Source organism: Nanorana parkeri, unplaced genomic scaffold (genome assembly GCF_000935625.1).
Source record: "Nanorana parkeri isolate BGI_ZX_2015 unplaced genomic scaffold, ASM93562v1 scaffold378, whole genome shotgun sequence".
NCBI lineage: Eukaryota > Metazoa > Chordata > Amphibia > Anura > Dicroglossidae > Nanorana > Nanorana parkeri.
The window spans coordinates 144975-168888 of NW_017306646.1; the positions used below are offsets into that span (position 1 = coordinate 144975).

The following is a 23914-nucleotide window of genomic DNA, read 5'->3' on the forward strand; positions in this document are numbered from 1 at the left end:
GATGGGGAATTGGACTTATGAAGCGATTGAACAATTTCTCGTCCATAGTGGATGAGATGTTCGATGAAACCGTTGAGGCAGTGAGGGAGATCACCGAGGAACAATGACAGTAGAGCGTCCAAGGGGGTTTCTGTGAATTTATAGGAGGGGATGGTTGTACCTGGAGAGCAGACACTAGTGACAAGGCTCAGGCCCATACTGACAGGAGGAGGGCAGAGGCAGAGCTATAGCTTTTGAGGGTTTTCAATTGGATCCGGGCTAAAGGAAATAGAAGTACATGTACTTATGGTTTTGTTTCTATTCCTTCTATTCCTTCTATACGCCGGAGTGAGATGTTCCTGATGTCTAATCGACCGAGTTACCGAAGCCTGAACAGACGACATTTTCGCTGACGAGACGCCCTGAAGACCAACCCATGGACCAGATGCAGAGGATTCCAAACCAACCGGTGACCAACACGACCCACCACCTCCTCTAAGTCACCTCCCGAAGAGCAGAACCTCCGAGTCAAGATTTGCTTTCAAGATTAATTTTCTTTCCTATGTGTCAAGATTTGCGTGAAAAACATTGACTTTCCGTTGTTTTCAATTGTCTGTTTTGTTTCATGGATTCAGGACTTTTTGTATCAAAGAAGAAGATCGAGATTCATCGAGGGACACGGGGGAGCATATGACATGGGGGAGCATAAGAGGAGGGACTGTTGTGGACATTTTATTATATGGAATGATGTGGACATTGTATTCTAGGATGTGTGTGTTTTAGGGATTGTCATCTGTCTCCCTGTGTCGGATGTAACTGAGGAATGCTCTAGCAGAGGGTACTTGGGTTGAATCGGGACCAGCGGTAAAACCATCAGTATGAAAACCTTCTCATGGGCTTGGAGACAAGTTTGCAGTGTGTGGAGGCGTTTGCCGGTTTGTGAGTACTAAGAGCAATGCGCTGGGCTCCTTGCCTTTAACCCTTTCGCTGCCAAGCCCTCCGGAACATTTTTCAAATCAGCTGGCCAAGCCATTTTTGAATTTTCTGCAATTTTTTCCTATTGGTTTGATTTTCAACTGCTGCGTTGCTAGCGTTTGTAAAAGACCCCCCAAACCATATATTTTCTGAAAGCGCAGGCCCGGTAGAATAAAAAGATGGTGATACTAAATTTGTAGGCCCTGCGATAATTGCGCAAATGTTTCTCAAATTAATATTAAACCGATAAAAATACACAATTCAATTGTTAAAACACACCAAAATCAGTATCCGTGCACAAAAAAAATAATTTTCTGACTAAATCTAAAAGATAAAACTGTATTGAGTTAATAAATAACAAATATTAGCAAATAGACTCTACAGAGGTACCTTCGGTCCTTGCACAAAAGAGCTTAATACAACTTTGCTTTTAAGCACGGGGGAAATTCTTTGTGTTTGACATACTTTAACTAAGTGAATTTCCATAACAATAGACAGATAGATAGATAGATAGATAGATAGATAGATAGATAGATAGATAGATAGATAGATAGATAGATAGATAGATAACTTGCATCACCACATTACATAGAAAATTGCAAAATGTCACAAACAGATAGAGCAAGCTATTGCAGTACAACTTTATGAAGAACATTGCAAAATGTGGCAAAGGTTTTGTATAGTTATGTATTAGTAAAATTCTCTATGCTTTGGTCATCATAACTGCGTGTTAATCAGTTATTCTTTAGTCTAGCAAACTTGCCAAATTCCACATGAACTAATTCTTAATACCAGCTTTGCAAATGGTGTTAGTAAAACTATAATATCTTTGCAACTGCTTAGTGTACCCTTAGTGTATCCAGGATAATTATACTTTACTGTAGTTTGTTCAGGACAAATTCTGCCTTCATTAAAGAAAAACTGTCCTAAAATAATAAAAAAATAGATTTTAAAACTTTAATTGTATATTTCTTGCCATTACCATGGCCCACCGCCAAACAAATTCTATTTCTGACGTTCATGTTTATAGCGATACCACAATGTCTGTGCGATTTGTTGTTTGGGCCTCGTAGGGCCAAGAAGTGCACATGTTGCTTTTTGTTTTCCTACATATGCACACTGACAGTAAAACTGGCTCTAAAACAATAAAAAAAACTTTATTTAAAAAAAAAATCCTTTTCTTTGGCTTTAGTTCTCTTTTTGGTCACAGGATTGCATTTACTATTGCCTGCTATATGCTGACAGCAAAGAGTTGCGTTGCAGCCCGGAAAGATCCCGACAATATTGCCCAGATCCACCCCGCTGCCTGATTGACAGCTGGCTCTGCCTCTCTAGAGCCAGAGCCATCTGTGCCCGTTCCCTCCCTTGTCTGTCCCTCCAATGAGCACTGGATGAATGGAGAGGGGAGGGGGTAATCCCTCTGGGAAGCAGTGACTGACAGTCACCACTCTCGCCAGGGACAAGATCATGCACTAAGCGATCAGCGGTTTGTGGCCGTTCAGTTCTCAATCTATATAGCCGACATGTGACAGCTGCAGTGTCTCACGCTGGCTCAAAGTATTGGGGAGAGTACATTTTTGTTCTAGTTTACTGCTTGAAACAAATTGCTGAATCCCCCAGATTTTACAGTAAAACTGGGAGTGAGGCGAAAAGTTTTCTTCATGCTTGGACATGATATGAAACCTTGCTTTTTTGATTATTGTTTATGCACATCTTTGATATTGCATGTCCAGTTTCAGATAGGGTTGCCACCTTGTCTTCCATCGAAACCCGAACACTCTTGCGACGTATGGAATTTTTTTGGGAAGAATGAGTTGCGGCTTTTTTATACAGTATGTAAATAGTGCCGCCCCTTCATATGTAAATATCACAGTTGAGACTATTTTCAGTGGGGGGCCAGTAGCCCCTATCTTTTTTTTTATTTTGGTTTCTGCTGTGTGCCTGACATCTTGTGTCCGGGTTTCTGTTGCCATGCAACCCGAACACAGCATTCAAAACCCGAACTGTCCGGGTGAATCCTGGACCGGTGGCAACCCTAGTTTCAGATCATCTGCAAACAAGTGGATTATATATTTTACAGGCATGATGAATGGGATGCTGGAGTGTGGGAGGTGTTTCACTAGGCCTCAATGATGAAGGAGGCCTATGCTGTTGCCAGGGAGGAGAACCAGGGAAGCAGATGGCTGCTGGAGGTGCCACTGCCTGGAACATACAGGGCCTCGGGAGCAAGTCTGGTTTCTCTCCTGCTGTGGTCCTGTGCTTGTCCCTGTTCATCTGCAGCTCCCATACCTATTCAATTGTGCTACAAATGGATCTACATTGAATTACTTAGATAGTCTGGTGAGTCTGGAGTATATAGTGAACCAAACTAACTTGCGCTAATGGAAATGGTAAAAGTATATGTCTCTTACACCCTGGATGTTTAGGACCCCTATACCCTCTCCCCAATGTGAAGATGTTAATAAAAGTTACTCAGCATTGTACTTCTGGAGTAGATATCAGCTTTGTTAAAGAGGGCGGTTTAATGCTAATGGGGCAGCTGAAGCCCAAAACTCCTAGACAACTAGTGGTGACCTGAGTTATTCTGGCAGCTCTTGTGTAGTTATTCGCTACACAGTCAGATAGCACAGCCAGGTTGGTGACCTGGTTTTCTGCAATGCAGAAATACACTCAGTCACCTCCATGCATTGAGCTGTGACTGGATAGTCAAGGATCAGCAACAGACTGATGACTATTTCAGCATTTTCTTTGTCAGCATATGCACATGCAGCACATGCAATTGGCCCCTTGTGCTGCCCCTCTCTGTTACCAGTCAAGAACTGCTGTACAGGGAGTACCCTGGATAGTACCAGGCTAATAACAAGTATAATTTAAGAGTTTACACTAGATGTGTAATGTGATGCAAATATTTTAATAAACACATAACTACATTAAAGTTGACTTTGCACCTAAAAAGTGAAAGGGAAATTAGAACAACTATTTTATTTTTTAACATATTCAGTTTTAATCAAATATTGTCTAACATCCTGCCCACCCAAGAATGCTGCTTACAAATCTGTGTACAACAGCTGTCCTTTTAGAAGAATCCTAAACATATGCGAATGGTCATCATCACCTTAACAGATGCCACCAGGAAGAAGATTCACACTTCAAAGGATATAGTTAGTCAGGTTCCCACCCAACTCACAACATATGTAATTGTTTTAGCACCCAATACTGTGTACTGTATTGCTCTCCATGTATGCATGATCAATAAATAAATTTACTCTTTTAATTTGTCTTCAGCAGTCAACGTTATTGAATCCCCTGAGTTTGGGTTTCCCTGTCAAATGCATGGTCCACTTTTAAGTGTCCCTACCCCTTGCTAAATCACTCACTAAAGAAAAAACCTCTGGGGGTGGGATTTAGATAATATACTTATTTCTCTTCCAGCTTCTGTCTTTGGCATCTAGGCAAAAGTAAAGTCATCCTTTTGGCAAGATCCTGAGAAATGTTAAGTAGCCCTGATAAGATGACCCTTCACTGTGCTTCAGCATCTTCTCTTGAGATTTGATGTACTCAGTAATTCCCAGGATCTCATCAGTAGGATGATGACATTACCGTCTGCACAACAGAGGCCGGAAGAAAGATGAGTGTATTAACTAACTTTTTTTTCCCCTGCAGGTGTTTTATTTAAGCTTTATTTACAGTTTTAAAAAGGGTGAGAAGGAACCATATTTTAGACGTGTGCAATAAACTTGCATGTTTTTAGTTTTTTCTTTCATATCTGCTTGATTTAGCTTTAATAAACCAACCCCAATGTGTTTTAAGATGATGTGGTTTGTATTTGTACAGAATATTACTATATAAAAGTGTATTACTTTTAGAAAATCATCCACAGTTTAAAAAATAAGGTTACAGCTCCATCTCCATTGTTAGATATACAGTACTTCAATATCACGTTAAAATACATTTTTGTTTTTAATTTCTGCACAAAGCCGTAGCAGAGAGCAAAACAAATATACACAGTGCCCCTATTACATAAACTTTTGTCAATGATTTATGTCCATGGGTGTGAACCACATGGGTTTTAGTAGGTTTCAGTATTCGATCAAATGTAGTCATAATTTGCTTCCTGGCCATTGGCCATTGCCCTGGGCCTCTCAGGTGGTACTGAGCTGGTGTACATGGTCCAAAGACTATTTATAAAGCTAGAACAGGATCTGTCACTAACAGTCCCAAAATATTAGGCTTACAGCCTATGTCGATGGCTAGTTCATCCAGATATTCAATGTAATCCAGCCCCAGACTGTATTCTTTACCAAACCTATAATAAGTAAACATTGAGATGATAAGTGATTATATTTCTACATCAGGCAAATTATGAGATACAAAAGCAAATACACTTTTCTTAAAATTTGTGAGAAACTTAAATTATGAATGGCAGGGAACTGAATCTGACAACCGATAGTGATGTAGGCACAAAACCTTACAGTGGACACAGTATATACATCAACCACTAAGTCAGTAAATAGGTAATGATTGGTAACAGTACTATCTCAGTGGCATGCCTTAAAAAGTAAGTTTTTCAAAAAACTACTTTAAAAAAGCAACCTTGCTACACCGCACTATATCCTAATTTCAAAGTGAATATGTTATTTGAACATTCAGGACAAAGCAACAGGTTCACCTATTAAGCCACTGCACACTCACTGACACCTTCCACACACTCTCCTAATTCTGCTTGCCTATTGGAACCTGAGTCTTATCCCAGCATAAGGTCCTAAGCAACATACTAAGCCATGGTGGAGAACTACGGTCAATTCCCTTAAATACTTTGTTACATCCCCATACAGACTTGTTCTACATTGTTCATACCCACTTAATTGGCTGTTGGAGCAGAACACAAAATAAGAAGGTTGGTGATAAAATTATTCTAAAAAAGATGAAAATACCTTTCAATCAAGATTTTTTTTTCATTTCAATGTCCTTTTCCATTCCATCTTGTGATGGCAATTTGCACAAACCTGGAAATAATTAACATAAAAACATAGAATTCCCAATGGTAAGTTATGCTGAACTCACAAAAAATAAATGCTATTTTTTCATTTTTATTCTCGGGTTAATTCCTACCCTAATCAATATGACTCAAAACTGTTTTTAGAATTAAACAAGGAAGGACTTTCCATCAGCATTTATGAAAATTTAAAGCTCAACTCTGGGCCTGCAGTGCAGACCTGCTTCCCACTGCCTGGCTCTCCCCCAGACTGGGCATGGTATATGAGTTGACCATTGAAAGTAACAGCCACAGCAGATTGAAAATGTATAGGTAAGTTTACTCTTAAACATAAAAGTGAAAGCCCTCAACTTTGTACAAATTGAACAGTGGCAAAACAGTCTAATAGCATTCAGTAGTTTGTGATAGGGATGTCCCGGAGCCACTTTTTCAGGCCCAAGTACAAGTACAAGTACTTCCCCTCATGTACTTGCCGATACCAATAGATGCTAGCATCGGTATCGGGACATCCCTAGTTTGTGAACTTATTTTTTTCACCACACAGCATTGTCCTAAACGTTTAATAAAACGTCAAAATAGGGTGCAGAAAACACTACAAAACCACAACCCCACATTCTCCAAATCCCTTTTCCATCCCTGTATCTCCAATTATTTCCAAAATATAAAAAATATAGACTTCAGGTATGTGGTAGAAAGTGAATAGCATCAGGGGAAAGGAGCACTTCAAACAACAGCAAATAGAAAGAGACAAACCACGCTTTAACTTGCAATTAAAATTAAAGTGTGTTATCTGAGAGACAGCAGCCATACATATTGATTAGTTGCTGGACAGTAAATAAGCAGCTTTGTTAGGTTGCAATATAAAAGGGAGAGATGAGGCAGGTTTTATCTTGCAATAAACATTATAGTGTATTATCTGATAGGTAATGGCCAAAAATATTGTGCAGTAGCTGGACAATATGAAAGCGGCTTGGTATGGCTACAATGTAAGAGGGAGAGACAAGGCATATTTTATTTTGAAATAAACATTAGAGTGTAATATCTGACAGATAATAGCCAGAGATATTTTTGTTTGCCTGAGCACTGGAATAGGCTGCAAAGTTGAGGACGGAATGTAAGATTTACCTTGGAGCAAACATAAGGAACTTGTTGCCGAGGTCCAACTGCAAAAACATTGTTTGGAACCACTACAGTGCTGGAGCACAATAACTGATGTGGCATAATATATGTACAGACCTTTTGCTGCTGGCCCATATCACTGGGTGTGGTACTCAAATGGCTGGTAGTTTTGCTACGGCTAATTCAATTTAATGCACAGGCTCCCATTTTTACTAATCTAAGTAAACATTTGTTACATTTTGTTTTGCTGCATATGTTACCTTTACCAGCATCTAACATTAAAAAGTAAGTCTAGCTTAGCACATTTAAATTTTAGTCACAACATGGATATAATTTTACCTTTGAAGACCCTTGTTACCCATCGAGCCTGCATTTCTGAAGCCGTCATGATTGGGCCAAGAGGCTGAATAAGACCAGTGACACCCAGCGTGGCTTTCTCCAAGTTTACTGGGAAAACACTTCTGTACAAATTTACTTTATCTTCAATCTCTATAATGGATTCATCAAGGAATGGAAATGAGTAGCGATATCCCGTAGCAAAGACAACAACATCAATGTTTTCCTCAACGCTTCCGTCATCAAACTTCACAGATGTTTCAGTAAACTCTGTCACACAAGGCTTCACCACCACATATCCACATATGATACGACTTGGTATTTCATCATTAACCACTTCAAGACCAGGTGTTTAGACCCCCTTCCTGGCAGGTTCTTTATACTTAATACTGAGAAAAAAATGAAGTCAATAAAGGTTATACATGCTATTATATAAAACCACAAGAGATGAGCCAACTTTAAAAATCTGCACCCCAGATCCTTTATAATTATAATCAGGCCACCTATCTTATTTTATTTACACTACCTGTCATTAGGCCAAAGACCATAGTGAGCATGGTTGAACCATTCATTCATTTTCTTCTCAGTCATCCATGTGACAATAGGGGTTGGCAGTGTGTTCCTCAGGAAGTTCTGGAACCGTGCATCAAAACAGATATCGTCTTACCCGTCTGGTAACCCAGCAGCCTCTTCTGGTGCTAAGATATACCTATACAAGTAAAATGGAGATTACATGTCCTGTGGTTTTAGTTAATTTTTTTATACGTGTTTTCATTGGTAATAATTATGACAATCACATGAAAAAAATGGATGAAACTACAATGTTAAGATGACACAAACATTTCCCAAGGCACTGCAGTATAATCTAAGAGATTGTCCAGTTTATACTGAAACAAATGTAATAAATACCTTGGCCATACACCATACCCCCCTTCCACTTCTCCCCAGTCACTATTGTGGGCAAATCCTGGCTGTGAAAATGACATCTGGGACATGCTCTGTCTTACAGCACCAACTGCAAAATCTGCAATTTGTGCAAACTAACTGTATAAATGTGCTTAAGTATAAATGATTGTTACAAAAAAGTAGGCTTTTACATAACCATAAATTATCTACAATGTTGCAGTTAGCAAATGTAAAGTAATAAAAGTCTTTCAGTGATTTAAGATGTTCTGTCCTCTTTCTATTGAAAACACTGCTTGTGAATACATAAAAAAAAATAAAAAAAATAATGTTCCCTACACCAAGTGCTCTCCCGACAAACTCACCACGTGTTAATGACCTTATTGTTATCAAAGGTCTTAAGTGTTTTTACATGCTGATATTCCTGCTCAGATCCACCATCTCAGTAAACTTCACCCCTTCAGCAATGCAATGAAAGCATTGCTGAAGGGGTGAGTTACCACTTAAAAGCTTTTTATTAAAACCACATAAACAGATAAAACAAATACACTTACATTCTATATTCTGCACAGATTGTGCTTGATTTATGTTATATTAATCGGTGCTCAACACACTTTTGAGTGCCATCTGGTGTTTGTTACATCTGATATAATAAGGGTAAAAATTTTTAAAAAAATACTATCCTGCTTTACTTACAGTACATTACAAAACATTATTAAATATTGAGATCTAAATATATGTGCACAAGGGAAAAGTCTATGTTGCAATTTCTCTGAAAAAAACCAAATCAATTATATCAGCAAAATATTAAGTGCCTAGTTTTTAATGAGTTAAACTGATAGTAGGGGCAGAAAAACACATCATCTATGCAGCAATGCAAAGCATGTGTAATGTGCCTATATGGCTGGCTCTATGTATAAACTACATATATATTATATATATATATATATATACATTATATTGCCAAAAGTATTGGGACACCCCTCCAAATCATTGGATTCAGGTGTTTAGTGAAATTTCTTGCTACTAAATATTCCACAGTCAACTGTTAGTGGTATTATAACAAAGTGGAAGCAACTGGGAACAACAGCAACTCAGCCACAAAGTGGTAGGCCACGTAAAATTACAGAGCGGGGTCAGTGCATGCGCAGAAGTCGCCAACTGTCTGCAGCGTCATTAGCTACAGACTTCCAAACTTCGTGTGGCCTTCAGATTGGCACAACAACCGTGCATAGAGAGCTTCATGGAATGGGTCTCCATGGCCGAGCAGCTGCATCCAAGCCTTACATCACCAAGTGCAATGCAAAGCGTCGGATGCAGTAGTGTGAAGCACACCGCCACTGGACTCTAGAGAAGTGGAGACATGTTCTCTGGAGTGACGAATCATGCTTCTCTGTCTGGTAATCTGATGGACCTGTGTCTGGGTTTGGCGTGTGCCAGGAGAAGGGTACTTGCCTGACTGCATTGTGCCACGGGGTAAAGTTTGGAGGTGAGGGGGATTATGGTGTGGGTTTGTTTTTCAGGGGTTGGGCTTGGCCCCTTAGTTCCAGTGAAGGGAACTCTTAAGGCATCAGCATACCAAGAAAGTTTAGTCAATTTCATGCTACCAACTTTGTGGGAACATTTTGGGGATGGCCCCTTCCTGTTCCAACATGACTGCGCACCAGTGCACAAAGCAAGGTGTATAAAAAAATGGATGAGCGAGTTTGGGGTCGAGGAACTTGACTGGCCTGCACAGAGTCCTGACCTCAACCCGATAGAACATGTTTGGGATGAATTAGAGTGGAGACTGCGAGTCAGGCCTTCTTGTCCAATATCAGTACCTGACCTCATAAATTAGCTTCTGGAAGAATTGTCAAACATTCCCATAGACACACTCCTAAACCTTGTGGATGCCTTCCCAGAAGAATTGAAGTTGTTATAGCAGCAAAGTGTGGACCAACTCAATATTGAACCCTACGAACTGAGACTGGGATGCCATTAAAGTTCATGTGCGTGTAAAGGCAGGCATCCAAATACTTTTGGCAATATAGTGTATGTATATATATATATATATATATAATTACAATCATGCACAGAAACAGAGTTTTCAAAACATATATGTACGAGGCCGAATCAAAAATTAAGCGTTATATTAAAACTTCTGTTGGCCGCACGGTCTTATCAGCGCTTTCAATTCAAGACTACTGTCTCTCCAGTCACTGCCGTGCTGTGAATGTGTTACGTCCGTTCATTTGTAACTGCGGTCCGAGAAAAAATGGATGTGATTTGCAGGAAAGAGGAGCAGCATGCAGTGATTCTTTTCTTGTGGTCTGAGGGTGTGCCTTGTGCCATTATTTATTGAAGACTTTGTGCACAGTATGGAAAAAGTGTTTTGTCATGAAAAAGCGAATATTAATTGATAGAGAAGTTCAAGCAAGGTTGCACAAGAATTAGCCATCAAGAAGGAGCCAGACACCTATCCTCGTCCACGGCAGATGACAACATTGTGCGTACATGTGAAATAATTCTGTCAAATTGAAGACTGACAGTGGATTATGTGGCTTTGATCCCCTGAAAGCAGCCCTACGAGGACGAAGATTCACCTCTAATAAAGAAATGAAGACAGCGGTGCATTCATGGCTCGCAGCTCAGTCTAAAACATTTTTTAATGAGGGAATACGAAAGCTTGTTGACAGATGGACAAATTGGGGGTGATTTACTAACCTAAACACACGCACGCACCAGGTGCGTGTGATTTTCACACAGCAAAACGTATTTATCAACCAAAAAGTCTCTAAAAGCATATTTCCACTAATGCCATATATGGAAAAATCATGCACATGATGCATATATAATGCTGCTTCACAGTTTAGACAAGAATGGTTAGCTCATGCATTTACATTCCTGCATTCATCAACGCAAGCAACGCAACATAGAGCTAATTTACACAACATCACCTTGCAATTCATGCAGGGCTTTGCACAACACACCTGCTGGGTGTGTACACACTACAAAGGTGTCTAGATTCCACCAATAGATCATGCTGGGAGGGAACACACTACAGAGGTGTATACTTGTTCGTGGCGTGTTTATAAGGTTAGTAAGTCAACCCCATTGTATTTAAAATCAAGGATATTATGTGCAAAATTATGTATTCGTCTTTTCTAAAAGTTGATTAAAAAAAATTCTACAGCCATAGTGCAGATAATTTTTGACTCACCCTCGTACATTGATTATTTACATCTAGCTCTTTTGCATGTTGATCTAAAAATATTGAAAAGCCCATACATTTCACTAAATTATATCTGAAGAGCTTTCATTGGCACAAAACTTTACAACAAAGGGGAGAGCCAATATTTTGATTTAGAGTATTCCTTTGCATACTTTGAATAGGGTATGAAATTTACATGACAAGATTTGAGCCAGGAATCCTAATTTTACACAAATATACAGATAAGTTAGAGGATTTAGAGAAGAAGCTAATATGAACACCCACATGGTTACTAATATAATCTTTTTTATTGTCATATAATTGAAAGTATTTTATCATACCCGAGATGCAGTACGACTCAGCTCCACAGCTATATCTGCTCCTGAATTTCCTATCCCTACAATAAGAACACATTTCCCTTCAAATCCTTTAGATGTTTTATACTCTCTGCTGTGGAAGTATTTTCCCTTAAATGTATTTATTCCTACAAGATAAACAAATTGTCAATGTTAACCTGAAACTAGTCATTTTTCTATTATATCTATGTAGTGACATTGTCTTTACTAGGACCTCTGGTCCTATACAGCAGCCTTGTTGGTGCACTGATGAGCATAGACAAGGTGTTGCAGCGAAAAAGTTGAGCACAAAATGTAAACATATAGCCGAATGCAGCATTTGGCTATTCACGCACTGCCAATCGGCCCCTATGTGAATAGGGGTGAACAGCAGCGAGTGAGCTGCCGGAGCTTCGGCTCAGTCGATCCAGATGTTGGATTGGCTGAGTCGAAGTCCTTCTGCACTTCGGCACAGTTCAGCTGAAGGCAGACGATGTACGGCTGATTTCAGCCGGTGTACGGCTGATTTCAGCCGGTGTACGGCTGATTTCAGCCGTACTGAGCCATAGTGAATAGCCGAACGTTGTGCGGCTCACTTCACTTCAGCTAGGTCATTCACTCGGTTGCCATCGGCAGCTTTGTGAATGACCCCCTAAGTGTTTACATCTACTTTATCAGACCAGCTAGTGCCTACAAGTTCTACACTAATCTCTCGCTATGTACTTTATCAGCAACACTCTCTAAGTTTTTCCTATCACAGCTAATGCACATGGTCAATATGGCTGCTTTGACCACACCCTTTTATAGTGAGGGGGCTTCTAAACCAGCTGATCTAAGTTTAAAGGCAAAGCAGTGCAATATGGTTACTATAGCAAATTCCCACAAACCCATGGTAGCAGGGAACCTGAACCTTATCCCTATTTGTGAAATTATAACAAAGGAGCATTTAGAGTATTTATTTGACCCGTATAATTAGAGGTTCAACATATATTGTCAATGGCTGTTCGAAATTGGGTGTTGCAAGGCGTTATTCGTAAGGGTTCAATGTATAACCTGCTAGAATTGTTTGATTATCTGTTCCGGAAAGGATTGTCCTGTAGTTCCTAATGTAGACCTGAGACAAATATTGCTCACCAGGAAAAATGCCCAAAGGAAAGTGTGGGTCTGAATGGTGTCCGCTGCAGACCATAACGCCATCAAAAGGACTTGTCTGCTTCTTTCCATCTTTTTCTGTGGTAACTTCCCATTTACCAGTCCTAGGAAAATTGGGATGTTTTTTCACACTGCAAACCAATGTCTAAAAAAAATAATCAAAACACGGCACTGTAAGTTTTATTAAAGACAAACTATAGCCATTTGGTCAATTGTTTTTTCAATGTTTACTTTTAAAATGTTCTTGTATAGAATTGGTACTGTTTATGTAACATTTACTACAGGGCGTACAGCCTTACATGACCCTGTGTTTGCAAAGCATGTTGGATTTTATAATAAAAAGCGCTAAGCACTAAAGATATTCTTTCTCTCTGAAAGTGTTATTCAACTATTTAGAAAATTGTTATCTCTGGTAGTAGAAGGCACGGGGAGTATACCAACTATGCATTATTGTTTTTGGTTTGGTTTTGTTTTTAGCAAACGAGATTGTAGTCCATCATGGGAGTGAGCTTGGAGCGGTGGCTACTTTACAACACACACAGGGACCATGGAGAACAAAAGTAGCCACCCTCCAGTAGGAAGGACAGTGTCAGCACCAATTCAGAGATGATTTGAGGATCTACAGCTGAGTGATATACAAATAAGATACATTTTTGTTAATAGTTAAGGTGCTTGAATGCATTTTTAAGATTTAACTCCTGGGTTTAGTGCCACTTTAACTCTGTATTTATTACGTACAGAACATACCTTGAATTGTATGTATTTCATTAGTGCAAACCTCTCAGCATATTGTCTGTAGTACTCCACCATCTTGGTGTTGTGCAGAAAGTTGGGACAATCTTCTGGGAAGGGAAAATCACTGTAACACATCATCTCTTTACTGGTGTTGGTAACAACAGATTCATAAATGCTGGCTCTACCATCCTGCACCTCTGACTAAAGTAAAAATGAAAGAGAAAGTTTATATCACCAGTAGTACAAATAGATAGGCAAATCAGAATCTTGTTACCAAGCAATCAATAACATCCTTACTAAAAGCATATTTATACCATAACACAAAAAATAAGCAGGTACCTTTTGTTGCCCAATGCCCTCTGTCAGACAACGATGATGATTTAATAGGGTTAGAATGAGGGTTCACTTTAAATCAGAACTCTGACCACATCTAATCAAACACTGAAGAGGAAAGGTTTACATATACTTTTACTTATTATTCTTGTTGCTCTTTTTGTCACTTAAAAGTACAAGTAACATATTTCATCCCAAACTGCTTTAGATTTTGCATATTAAAATTAGAACTTACTGTGTATCTCCAAAGTCCACCAATGTCATAACTCCTTTCAAAACAAACAGGTTCCAGTCCTTCATCTAGGCAGCATTTAATGGATGCAAGACCACTGCTTCCTGCTCCAATCACAGCAACCTTCATGTTGATGGTTACCTGTAATAATGGAGAATATGGCTCCCTTAGCCACATTTCTCTTATACTAAAGGTCAATGTCATGACATTATAAAGACAACCATATTAAACACTATGACCCTGGTTAGTGAAAGGAGTAGCGAATGATCACTTTGCAAAAGTTTCTGCTTATCCTAATAAATGAGGTGAAACAAACCAAAGATTCAGCTGTCAAAGGATGTCCAATCATGTGCAATAAAAATTATTAAAAAAATAAAACTGATTTTTGCTCCTCTCACATGATTGGATGATTGAAGTTAGCACAACTCCACCTCAGCTAAGCTAAGTAAAAATGTATATGCAAAGAGAACATTTACTTAGCTTAGTGAATGAGGTGAAGTTGTGCAGATATCAGTCATGTGCAAGCAAACATCCTGTTCTCTAAATTTTCCTTGCACATGTTTGGAATTTTTGCAAAGTGAATTTGTACTTCATTGCGCCTCCTTCACTAAGTTAAAATTCACTTTTTAAAGTGAAAATTCACTTTGCAAAGTAAACATCCTCTTCACCTGTAATAAACCAATCCTACAATTTGCATACAGGTGGCACACACATGAACAAGTATATCAAAAGTTTCAAAAACACATTTAAATTCTTAAAATATTTGAAAAATAAAATATAACATATACCATCCCTCCTTACTAAGGTTATGCACTCCTACAATTCTCGAATAACAATAAACATATAAAGTACATACATTTGTCAAATATATAAACAATGTCAGTTTTGTTACCTGCCAAGCTATTTTCTATATTCAGATTTTTACTATCACAGTTCCTAATATGGCTGCTTTGTAATATAAAAATAAAATACTGATAAAGTGTAACAAAAGTAATTTATATATAAGACAAAATGATAAAATCAGTAGCATAAAATAATAAATCTGTATAACAATAGTGTTAAAAGCATTTGAAAAAACTACAATATTCTAAAAGAGATAAATATATAGCACTATAATAAATCAAAATTAAATAACTGAAAGTTGTGGTCTTTCCTTTTATTTGTCTAACAAAACTTCTGACCCAGAGATCTGTTACACAATGTACTTACTTCAAAACATTCACACGTAGATGCTAGCCAGGCAAATATCTTTTCACTGAAGTAGAGCTTACTGATCCTTATTTAAAAGATGTATCCTGCTCCTCCCTTTGAAATCCTGAGATCCTGGGTGTGTTGATATAACAAGGGAACAGTACTTTGTGGTTTCATATAATTCATTTTTTACTATATAATTTTTCACAGGCATCAAGTTAAAGTTAAACTCTTGGTACACATAAAATACAATTGCAATGCAGCTGCGTACTCTATTAGAGACAATTAAATGTATCTTCACATACCAACTAGCATAAATATCTAAATCTATCTTGATATTGGCAAAGCACATGTTCACTTTAAACCCCTAATGGACAACTTTACTTTTGGTAGAGTTGCCCTTTACTAAAGCCACTCGCCCCAGGTGCAGGCCACCTAGCTTTATAGTTACTTTCAGCCCTGATCCAGTGAACCTATCTCTATAATGAACACAGCTGGTTCTGCTTCATTCTATACATTCGCACCTTGGCTGTTCATTCCTCCGGAGAGAGTCCTGCTCCAAACGACAGATGGAATACCAATAAAAATGAATATGGTTATAGATCGTATATAGAGAATTAAGAGGAGCCAGACAGGTAAAATTGCTGGCTTGGGGATGAGGTAAGTATATGAGCAGGTTGCTTGCACTCAGTGGGATGGGTGCTTTATTTATAGGAAAACTTCATCAAGCTGAAGCTGTCCTTTAAGTTAAAAATGCAACATAAATAACTAACCCTTGTTATTATCCTAGACCCTAAGGCTGGGCACACACCTTACAACCATCGCAAGACTTTTGTCTTGCGATGGTTGTAAGGTACTTAAAAAACGTACGATCTGCCTATCTTGCATAGGCAGATCGTACTTGCGATGATCACAAGCCACGCCCCCTGAGGGGCGGGCTTCCGATGACCGCAATGCCGAATGGGCAGTGTGCGCTTGCGCACACCGGCCTCTACGGCTTTTATCGTACGGACATGCCACAAACCCGCCGAACATCGTATGATGCTCGGCGGGTTTTTGAACATGTCCGTAAGTTAAAAGTCGTGCGACCTTACAGTAGTAGAGGTCGCAGGGCTTCCACACACCTTACGATAATCGTACGATCGCGGGATTTCCCGCGATTATCGTACGATTATCGTAAGGTGTGTGGGGACCTTTACAGACTGTTCCACTCCAGCTTTACAAACCATAACATCAAAATATAAAAGAATTAGATTTTAGTGGATTTTGATGAAGGGTTGTAGCTGCTAAGTAGTGATGAGTGAACCCACTGTACCAAATGAATCTGTGCATTGCCAAGTCCAGTCATTTTATGATCAGATCATTGATACACATAGTTAATTAAAAGTCCATATATCAAGCATTACAGGTTATGTTGCAACCAGTGGCGGAACTACCGCCGGTGCGGGCGCACCAGGGCCTCAGCCTCAGGGGGGCCCAGCACAGCCCTGAGTGCAGATGGTATCCAGCGGCCAGCAGGCACCCCGTCTCTGTGCCGGGAGTGTCGGAGCATACATTCATCTGACATTCGCGGCGCATAGATGGGGGGACCGTTGGCCTCAGCGCAGCATGATACTGATAGATTCATTCCAGACATCTAGAGTCCGATGCGCTGATTGGGGGAGGGGGGCGGGGGCCGGTTCCGGGTTAGGGTATCCAGATATTATGGGGCACGCCGACCCCTGCAAGAAGTGAGCCGCGAGGCGCGAGCCAAGGACTGCTGCAGTGAAAAATTGAAGACAGGGTAGGCAGCCAGGCACACATCGGAGTGGATGGCTGTGAGGACTGAGGACACACTCCACAGCAAGCAGAAAACAGACCTGTTTTTTCTGAATCCCCCACCAGGAAACAGCAGAAGACCAGCCAGAAGAGAGGTAAGTGTAAATAATTAATTAAAACAATTATTATTTGTAGCTGGTTTTTGTAGTGCCATTCTGCATTGCAGCAATGCAGAATGGGACCCTCTATAGAGGACTACAAATCTCAGCAGTACTTTATACAGAAATGCTATAGTTGTATAAAGTATTGCTGGGATGTGTAGTCCTCTATAGCATGTGCCATTCTGCATTGCTGTAATATTAGTAATGTACCGATATATCGGCCGTTGAAACATATTGGCAGAAAATGGCACTTTTGGTTAAATGCCGAAAGTGTAATTTTTTGGCCGATATAGCGGCGCATCCCTGCTTTCTTTCCTCCCCGCTGGGCGCTGCTCTGTGTCCCAGCCGGGAGGAGAGAAAGTGTCACAGACGGCCCAGCGCTGTGGGAGGAGAGCGCTGTGTGCAGCCAGCGTCTCTCACCCCACACCGCTCAGCCTCCTATCACAGTCCGGTGTTCTATCACAGATTGTGACTGCGTTAGAATGTGTGACCGCTGAAGTCATCACACTTTCTAATGTAATCATGCCCATTTTTCATCAGTGGAATGTGTGACCAGCCACGTGGTCACACATTCTAATGTAGCCACACCCATTTGTTTACAGAGTAGAAATGTGTGACCGGCAAAAGGCGTAGAATTCAAAGCTTTCTCTGCTGTTCCTGCTTATCTTGTTTTGTTTTATAGTATATTTATTTTATTGTTAAATTTGCTTACCCTGACACAGTGCTCAGATTTCTCTGTAATAAATAAATATGCTCAAATATTTTTTCGATCTATTTTTTTCTATTTTTTCACATTTTTTTTGTGGTTGCTTTAGGGGGTGTGGATTGGGGAGTTTGTGGTTGTTTTTTTTTGGGGGGGGGGCAAAAAAATATTGCACCAGGGCCCTTTGTTCCTTAGGTCCGCCACTGGTTGCAACGATCTAGTTATTATTTGTAGATACATTGGAAGATGGTGGTTTCTTTAGGTTCTTCAACATGTTCTGCCCCTTGCTGCCTTCCTCAGGAGGACCTCCAAACCTAAAGCACTGCAACTTTATGGGCCAGACAGCGAGATGAAACGGATCACCAGAGACCAACTCCTCTTGGGGAGCATGGAGGGGTGCAAAAACAAAGCAGATCCAGACCACCCACACATGAAGAGGGCTTCAATTGATCCTTTGTCAGCCTCTCCGATGTCCGACAACTGCCTAATTTCCAGAATATCCAGATCACATAATCACATGCCCATACATTAATCACAATATCTATGCCCAAAGGGTATGGGGTGTGATGTTTAAGAGCCAGTCGACAGCTCTGCCTAAACAGTGATAATTTCCTGTAGCTGACATCATGTGCTCTATGATGAAGATATCCCAGATCAATGTTTCTCTCAGGATAGGCAACTAATTAAAGTAGAATTTAACTCTCCTTTGTTTTTGCATATATCTACTGCTCGCTAGCAGTAGATATATGCAAAAACATTAAAAAAATAAAAAAGTGACCTAAAAGGAAAAAACTGATCTGTGTCTCTGCCGCTCGCTCCCATCTGAAGACCTGAGAGCTGGTGCACACCCAGGTGATTTATCACACAGATTTAGCTGGCAAAAAAATTGGGGCAAAACACATATTCACATTAAAGTCAATGGAGGCTGTTCACACTTTTGTGTTGAGTCGCACGGGTGAAATCACCTGTCGAGCAAAAAGGTGCAGGAGCTATTTTCAGACGGTTGTTGCGCGGCTCAGGGGATTGCTGAATACAAGTGGAAGGAAAAAGATGATCGGGTCAAGAGGCATCATTTAATGTAAGTCCTTAATGCAGCATGGGGGGGGATTTTTGACTTTAATGTCACTTTAAGCTACCCTATTACTTGGGTAAGACAGCTAGGATGGTGGAGTTTTTAGACTATACCCCTGCTTTGAAACACACAGCAGGATTTTTTTAGGCCAGGTTTACACCATTTCCCGGACTAGTTCTGGACCAGATCTGGAATGCAGTGAATTTTGTGTTGCCGTGATTTTACTGCAATTTCGGGAGGGGTTTTTCACTTAAAATGGGCTTTCAAGTGCGTTCCAGTGCATTTGCATGCATTTGTATACGTTTTGGATGTGATTTTGTTTTCCAGTGCATTCCAGACCGGACAAAATGAGACAAGCAATATGGTGGTGCGCTGGTGTGAACAGAGCCCAGAAAAACCAATGGGGATAAATTGGGATGTTTTTCTGGTCCGGAAACAAACTGTTCAGGTCTGGACATGATCCACACATAGTGTGAACAAGCCCTTAGAGCAGGGGTCCCCAAACTTTTTAAACAAAATGTACTGTCTGTAAACTTTTTGGGGCCCGTACTGTGGCCAGTAGGAGTAAAACTGCCCCAGTGATGGAGGTCAGTGTGAATAATAAATTCCCATGCACTGGAGGTCCATGGGAGTAATAAATGCCATTCATCAACAGTCAGTAGGAGTAATAAATGCCCCGGCATCAATAAGAGTATTAAATGGCCTGGCATCAATGGTCACTATGAGTAATTACTGCATGGGATCTGTAGGAGTAATAAATGCCCCAGTATCATTGGTCAGAGAGAGGAATGGTGCTTTATCATTGGGTTTAAGGTTATAGTGCCACATCATTTGCGTTCACTGGGAGAAATGTAACCCCAGCATTGGTGGTCAGTGTGAAGAATGTAGCCCCTTCAATGGTGGTCAGTGTGAGCATTGTAGCCTCATCATTTGTGGCCAGTGGGAGTAATGTAGCCCCAACACTGGTGGTCAGTGGGAAGAATGTATCCCCAACACAGGTGGTCAGTTTGAGAAATGTATTTCCATTATTGGTGGTCATTGGGATAAATGTAGCCAATCCTAGTTGTTCAGTGGTACTTACCTTGCAATCTCCATGTCCTGCCCTGCTCCTCATGGTGACATAATCCCAACTGTACATGCATGCCAGAGTCCGACATCCACCACAAGTTTGCAGTTAATGGTTCTCTACTGTAAGCTTGCAATGAGAATTCTTATTGCATTAGTCATTTTACAGCAAACTGCGGGCTGTAACCTACCTTCAGGCTGTAGATTGGGGAACACTGCATTAGAGTGACCAAATGAACATGCACTGCAACTATGGGGGTGATTTACTAACCTAAACACACGCACGCACCAGGTGTGTGTGATTTTCACACAGCAAAACGTATTTATCAACCAAAAAGTCTCTAAAAGCATATTTCCACTAATACCATATATGGAAAAATCATGCACATGATGCATATATAATGCTGCTTCACAGTTTAGACAAAAATGGTTAGCTAATGCATTTACATTCCTGCATTCATCAACGCAAGCAACATAACATAGAGCTAATTTACACCACATTACCTTGCAATTCATTGCAGGGCTTTGCACAACACAGCTGCTGGGTGTGTACACACTACAAAGGTATTTCGATTCCTCCCATAGATCATGCTGGGAGGGAACACACTACAGAGGTGTATACACGTTCATGGTGTGTTTATAAGGTTAGTAAATCAACCGCTATGTGTCATTACCATTTAACAGAAGCCTTTTCTTTTTGCATATTTAAAGAATCATTTCTAAATCTTTATATATATTTTTTTTTTATAGAAAGTGATATTGCCACAGCATAGAGGTACATTTTGAAGTATTTACAAATTCAGTGTTTGGATTAAGAGTTATGTACTATGCCTTATTTGAAAGATTCTAAATAATAATAGATACATTGCATGCAGGTATTTCATTGATGACATTAAATCCAGAGGACAGGATCTGCACCATTAGTTTTAGTCCAACCTTCTCCTTGACCAAAGTATTATTGCAGTAAGAAGAAGTAAAGCTACAGTTCTACTTATAATCAAACTTAAATAATATAGAAAATGATTGTAATATAAATATAGTTAAAAATATGGTTTATATGTAATTATATTCTTAGCACATGCTAGCATTGAGATTCTACTTAAGCAAAGCATGTTTATATAATTTGTTAATTGTAAAACAGCAGAAATTATAAACTGATTTCAAACTAATAAAAATAACTATATTGGAAAAACTTATGAACAATACACGGTATATAAAGTGCAGTTAATCTTGCATAGCCTCACATGTTATTAGAAAGCCACTGGCAGAAAATGGTTAATTATATTTCTATTCTGGCATTGTATTTGCATTATTTTAAAATTGATGGAATTTTTATGACATTTTAAAATGTAAATTTAAATGGAACTCACTATTTGTTTTACTCTCTGTTAACAAACATTTATTTTTATTGTGAGTACATTGAGCACATAGTGATGTATTTATTAAAAACAATTGCAGAGCCATTCATCCAGCAAAACTCTGTAAACATTTGTTCTGTGCGAATGAAGTTAAAAAAACACATTTTCTTAGTATATCTTTTTTTAAGGTTGCATGTAATATCAGGAAAATACTACATTATGGTCACTATATGGAGGTTAGGAGAATAGAAAACAAATACTGATTACCATTAATTAAAATGTAGGATCACTAGGATTCTATATTGCCTACAGGGCAACAACTTTATGAAAATTTAGTATATAATTTTTCCATAATATCTACTTAAACACACTGTAACTAGCTGGACGTGGAGACACTTTAGATGCTTTGACAACGGAGATTTCTGCTAACGGAAGAAATCAAAAGAAAAGGGAAAGTGGCATAACACACATTTCTTTTTGCCAATGGCATAGTCTGAGGGACCCCATCATTATCAGTTTGAAAAAGAAGATAAACATGAGGTAAGAATCAGTATGGTGAACAAAAATCAGATTAAAAAAGATAAACACAATTTGCACATACTTAACAAAAATATAGTTAAAATAAATGTACTCTGCTTTGTATGAGTCCTTCAAAGTGAATCGCTATAATCAATACATTTTAATCAGCATTAATGCAGATACGTATCTGTCAATCTTATTTTGAACTACCTAGGACCCTAAACCTGACCTGCTCTGGTATAAAAAAGTCTACTTTTGTTCACAAAGCTAAGGGCTGGTAGATCCCCTCCTACCTCATACCAAACAAACAATAGCTAGCCAACGTGGGCCCACCCTGGACTTTGTGAAGAAAGTTCAATATTTGCAGGATACACCAGTTTTCAGAGTTTCTTGGGCACTCAAAAATACACTGACAGGTATATACAGACTTACTTTACATAGCTATTGCTGGTTTACAACATTATTTGGATGGAAAAGTTTGCTTTAAGAATTAGACTAAACACCATAAAACACATTATGCTATCAACTAAATCAGGCATAAAAAGTTAGAGTATACCTACAACACATGATTAAAAGAAGTGTGTAACTATAGTATTATCCTTCATGGATATATGTGATATGCACATGAAAATAGAATATATTAACACTTTATACCTGCAATAACCTTGTTGAAAGTCTGATTTCAGAGGATATACAGTAAATGATATACACAGCATTAAAATGGTTATTACTTACATTGCATTCTAAATGCCCGGCTTATAGCACTCTCCATGGGACAAGATATTCTAAATAGTCACATTTTGGTACATTTATTAAGTTAGGATTACATATGTCCTGGTTGATGTGTTACGAGAACTGATTTATGACATAAATGACTTGCATATAACCTAATAAGTGTATGCACTTAACGATATTGACACAAAATAATTTTACCCCTAGTATTTCTATAGTATACAGTAGGTCAACACACCACCCAAACTATTGATTAAGAACATATTGTATGATCAGCAAAGTAATAGGCTTTGTTTATTTCTGGGGTAATCATCCATGATTAAACCATTTAGGTTGCATCTTTCACTATGTTTCTATTTCATTCTCTGTACATAACCAAAGCGAACAGCAGAGCAAGAATGCATAGTGCCCCCATTACATAAACTATTGACGATGATTTCTCTTCATGGGCCCGAACCACGCGGGTCTTAGTAGGTTTCAGTATCCGATCAAATGTAGTCATAATTTGCTTCCTGGCCATTGGCCATTGTCCTGGACCTCTCAAGCGGTACTGTGCTGGTGTGCATGGTCCAAAGACTACTTTTAAAGCTAGAACAGGATCTGTCACAAGCAGTCCTAGAATATTAGGCTTACAACCTATTTCTGTGGCTATCTCATCCAGATATTCAATGTAATCCAGCTGAAGACTGTACTCTTTACCAAATCTGTAAAAAGTACAAATTAACAAGGTCATTGATTATATTTCCACTACATGGACTAGTTAAAGAAGAACTCCAGGCAAAATTATTACTAACGCTTGCACTAGGGCTAACACCACACTACATAGTTTAACTGCTTGTTTGTGTCTAGGGCTGAAAATAAAAAAGTTATACTTACCCAAACCTCAGAACCAGCTGAGTGTTGTAGCGCTCCCTTAAGCCTCTTTCCTCTTGCACTGTAGCAATGGAATGTCGCTCGCCGTGCTCACTTCCAGTGCAGTGCATTGTGCATGATGACTCAAGGATCCTTAGACCACTGCAGCAGAGGGGGAGAGACACTGGAAGGACTGGTCTAAGAGCTGGCTGGCT

General features: G+C 39.3%; 1 protein-coding gene and 1 pseudogene across 3 annotated transcripts in view; both read right to left on the reverse strand.

Moving 5' to 3' along the window:
* Positions 1 to 4970: 4970 nt before the first annotated feature.
* On the reverse strand, positions 4971 to 16063 carry LOC108789126 (annotated as a pseudogene).
* A 7088-nt stretch (positions 16064 to 23151) lies between these two features.
* Positions 23152 to 23914, reverse strand: part of LOC108789125 (dimethylaniline monooxygenase [N-oxide-forming] 2-like) — a 30715-nt gene continuing 29952 nt past the window's right edge. For all 3 annotated transcript variants that reach the window (XM_018559057.1, XM_018559055.1, XM_018559056.1), the window contains one exon: positions 23152 to 23551. In XM_018559057.1, coding sequence (XP_018414559.1) covers positions 23206 to 23551 — 346 coding nt within the window. In that variant the 3' untranslated portion in view covers positions 23152 to 23205. The remainder of the gene's footprint in view (positions 23552 to 23914) is intronic.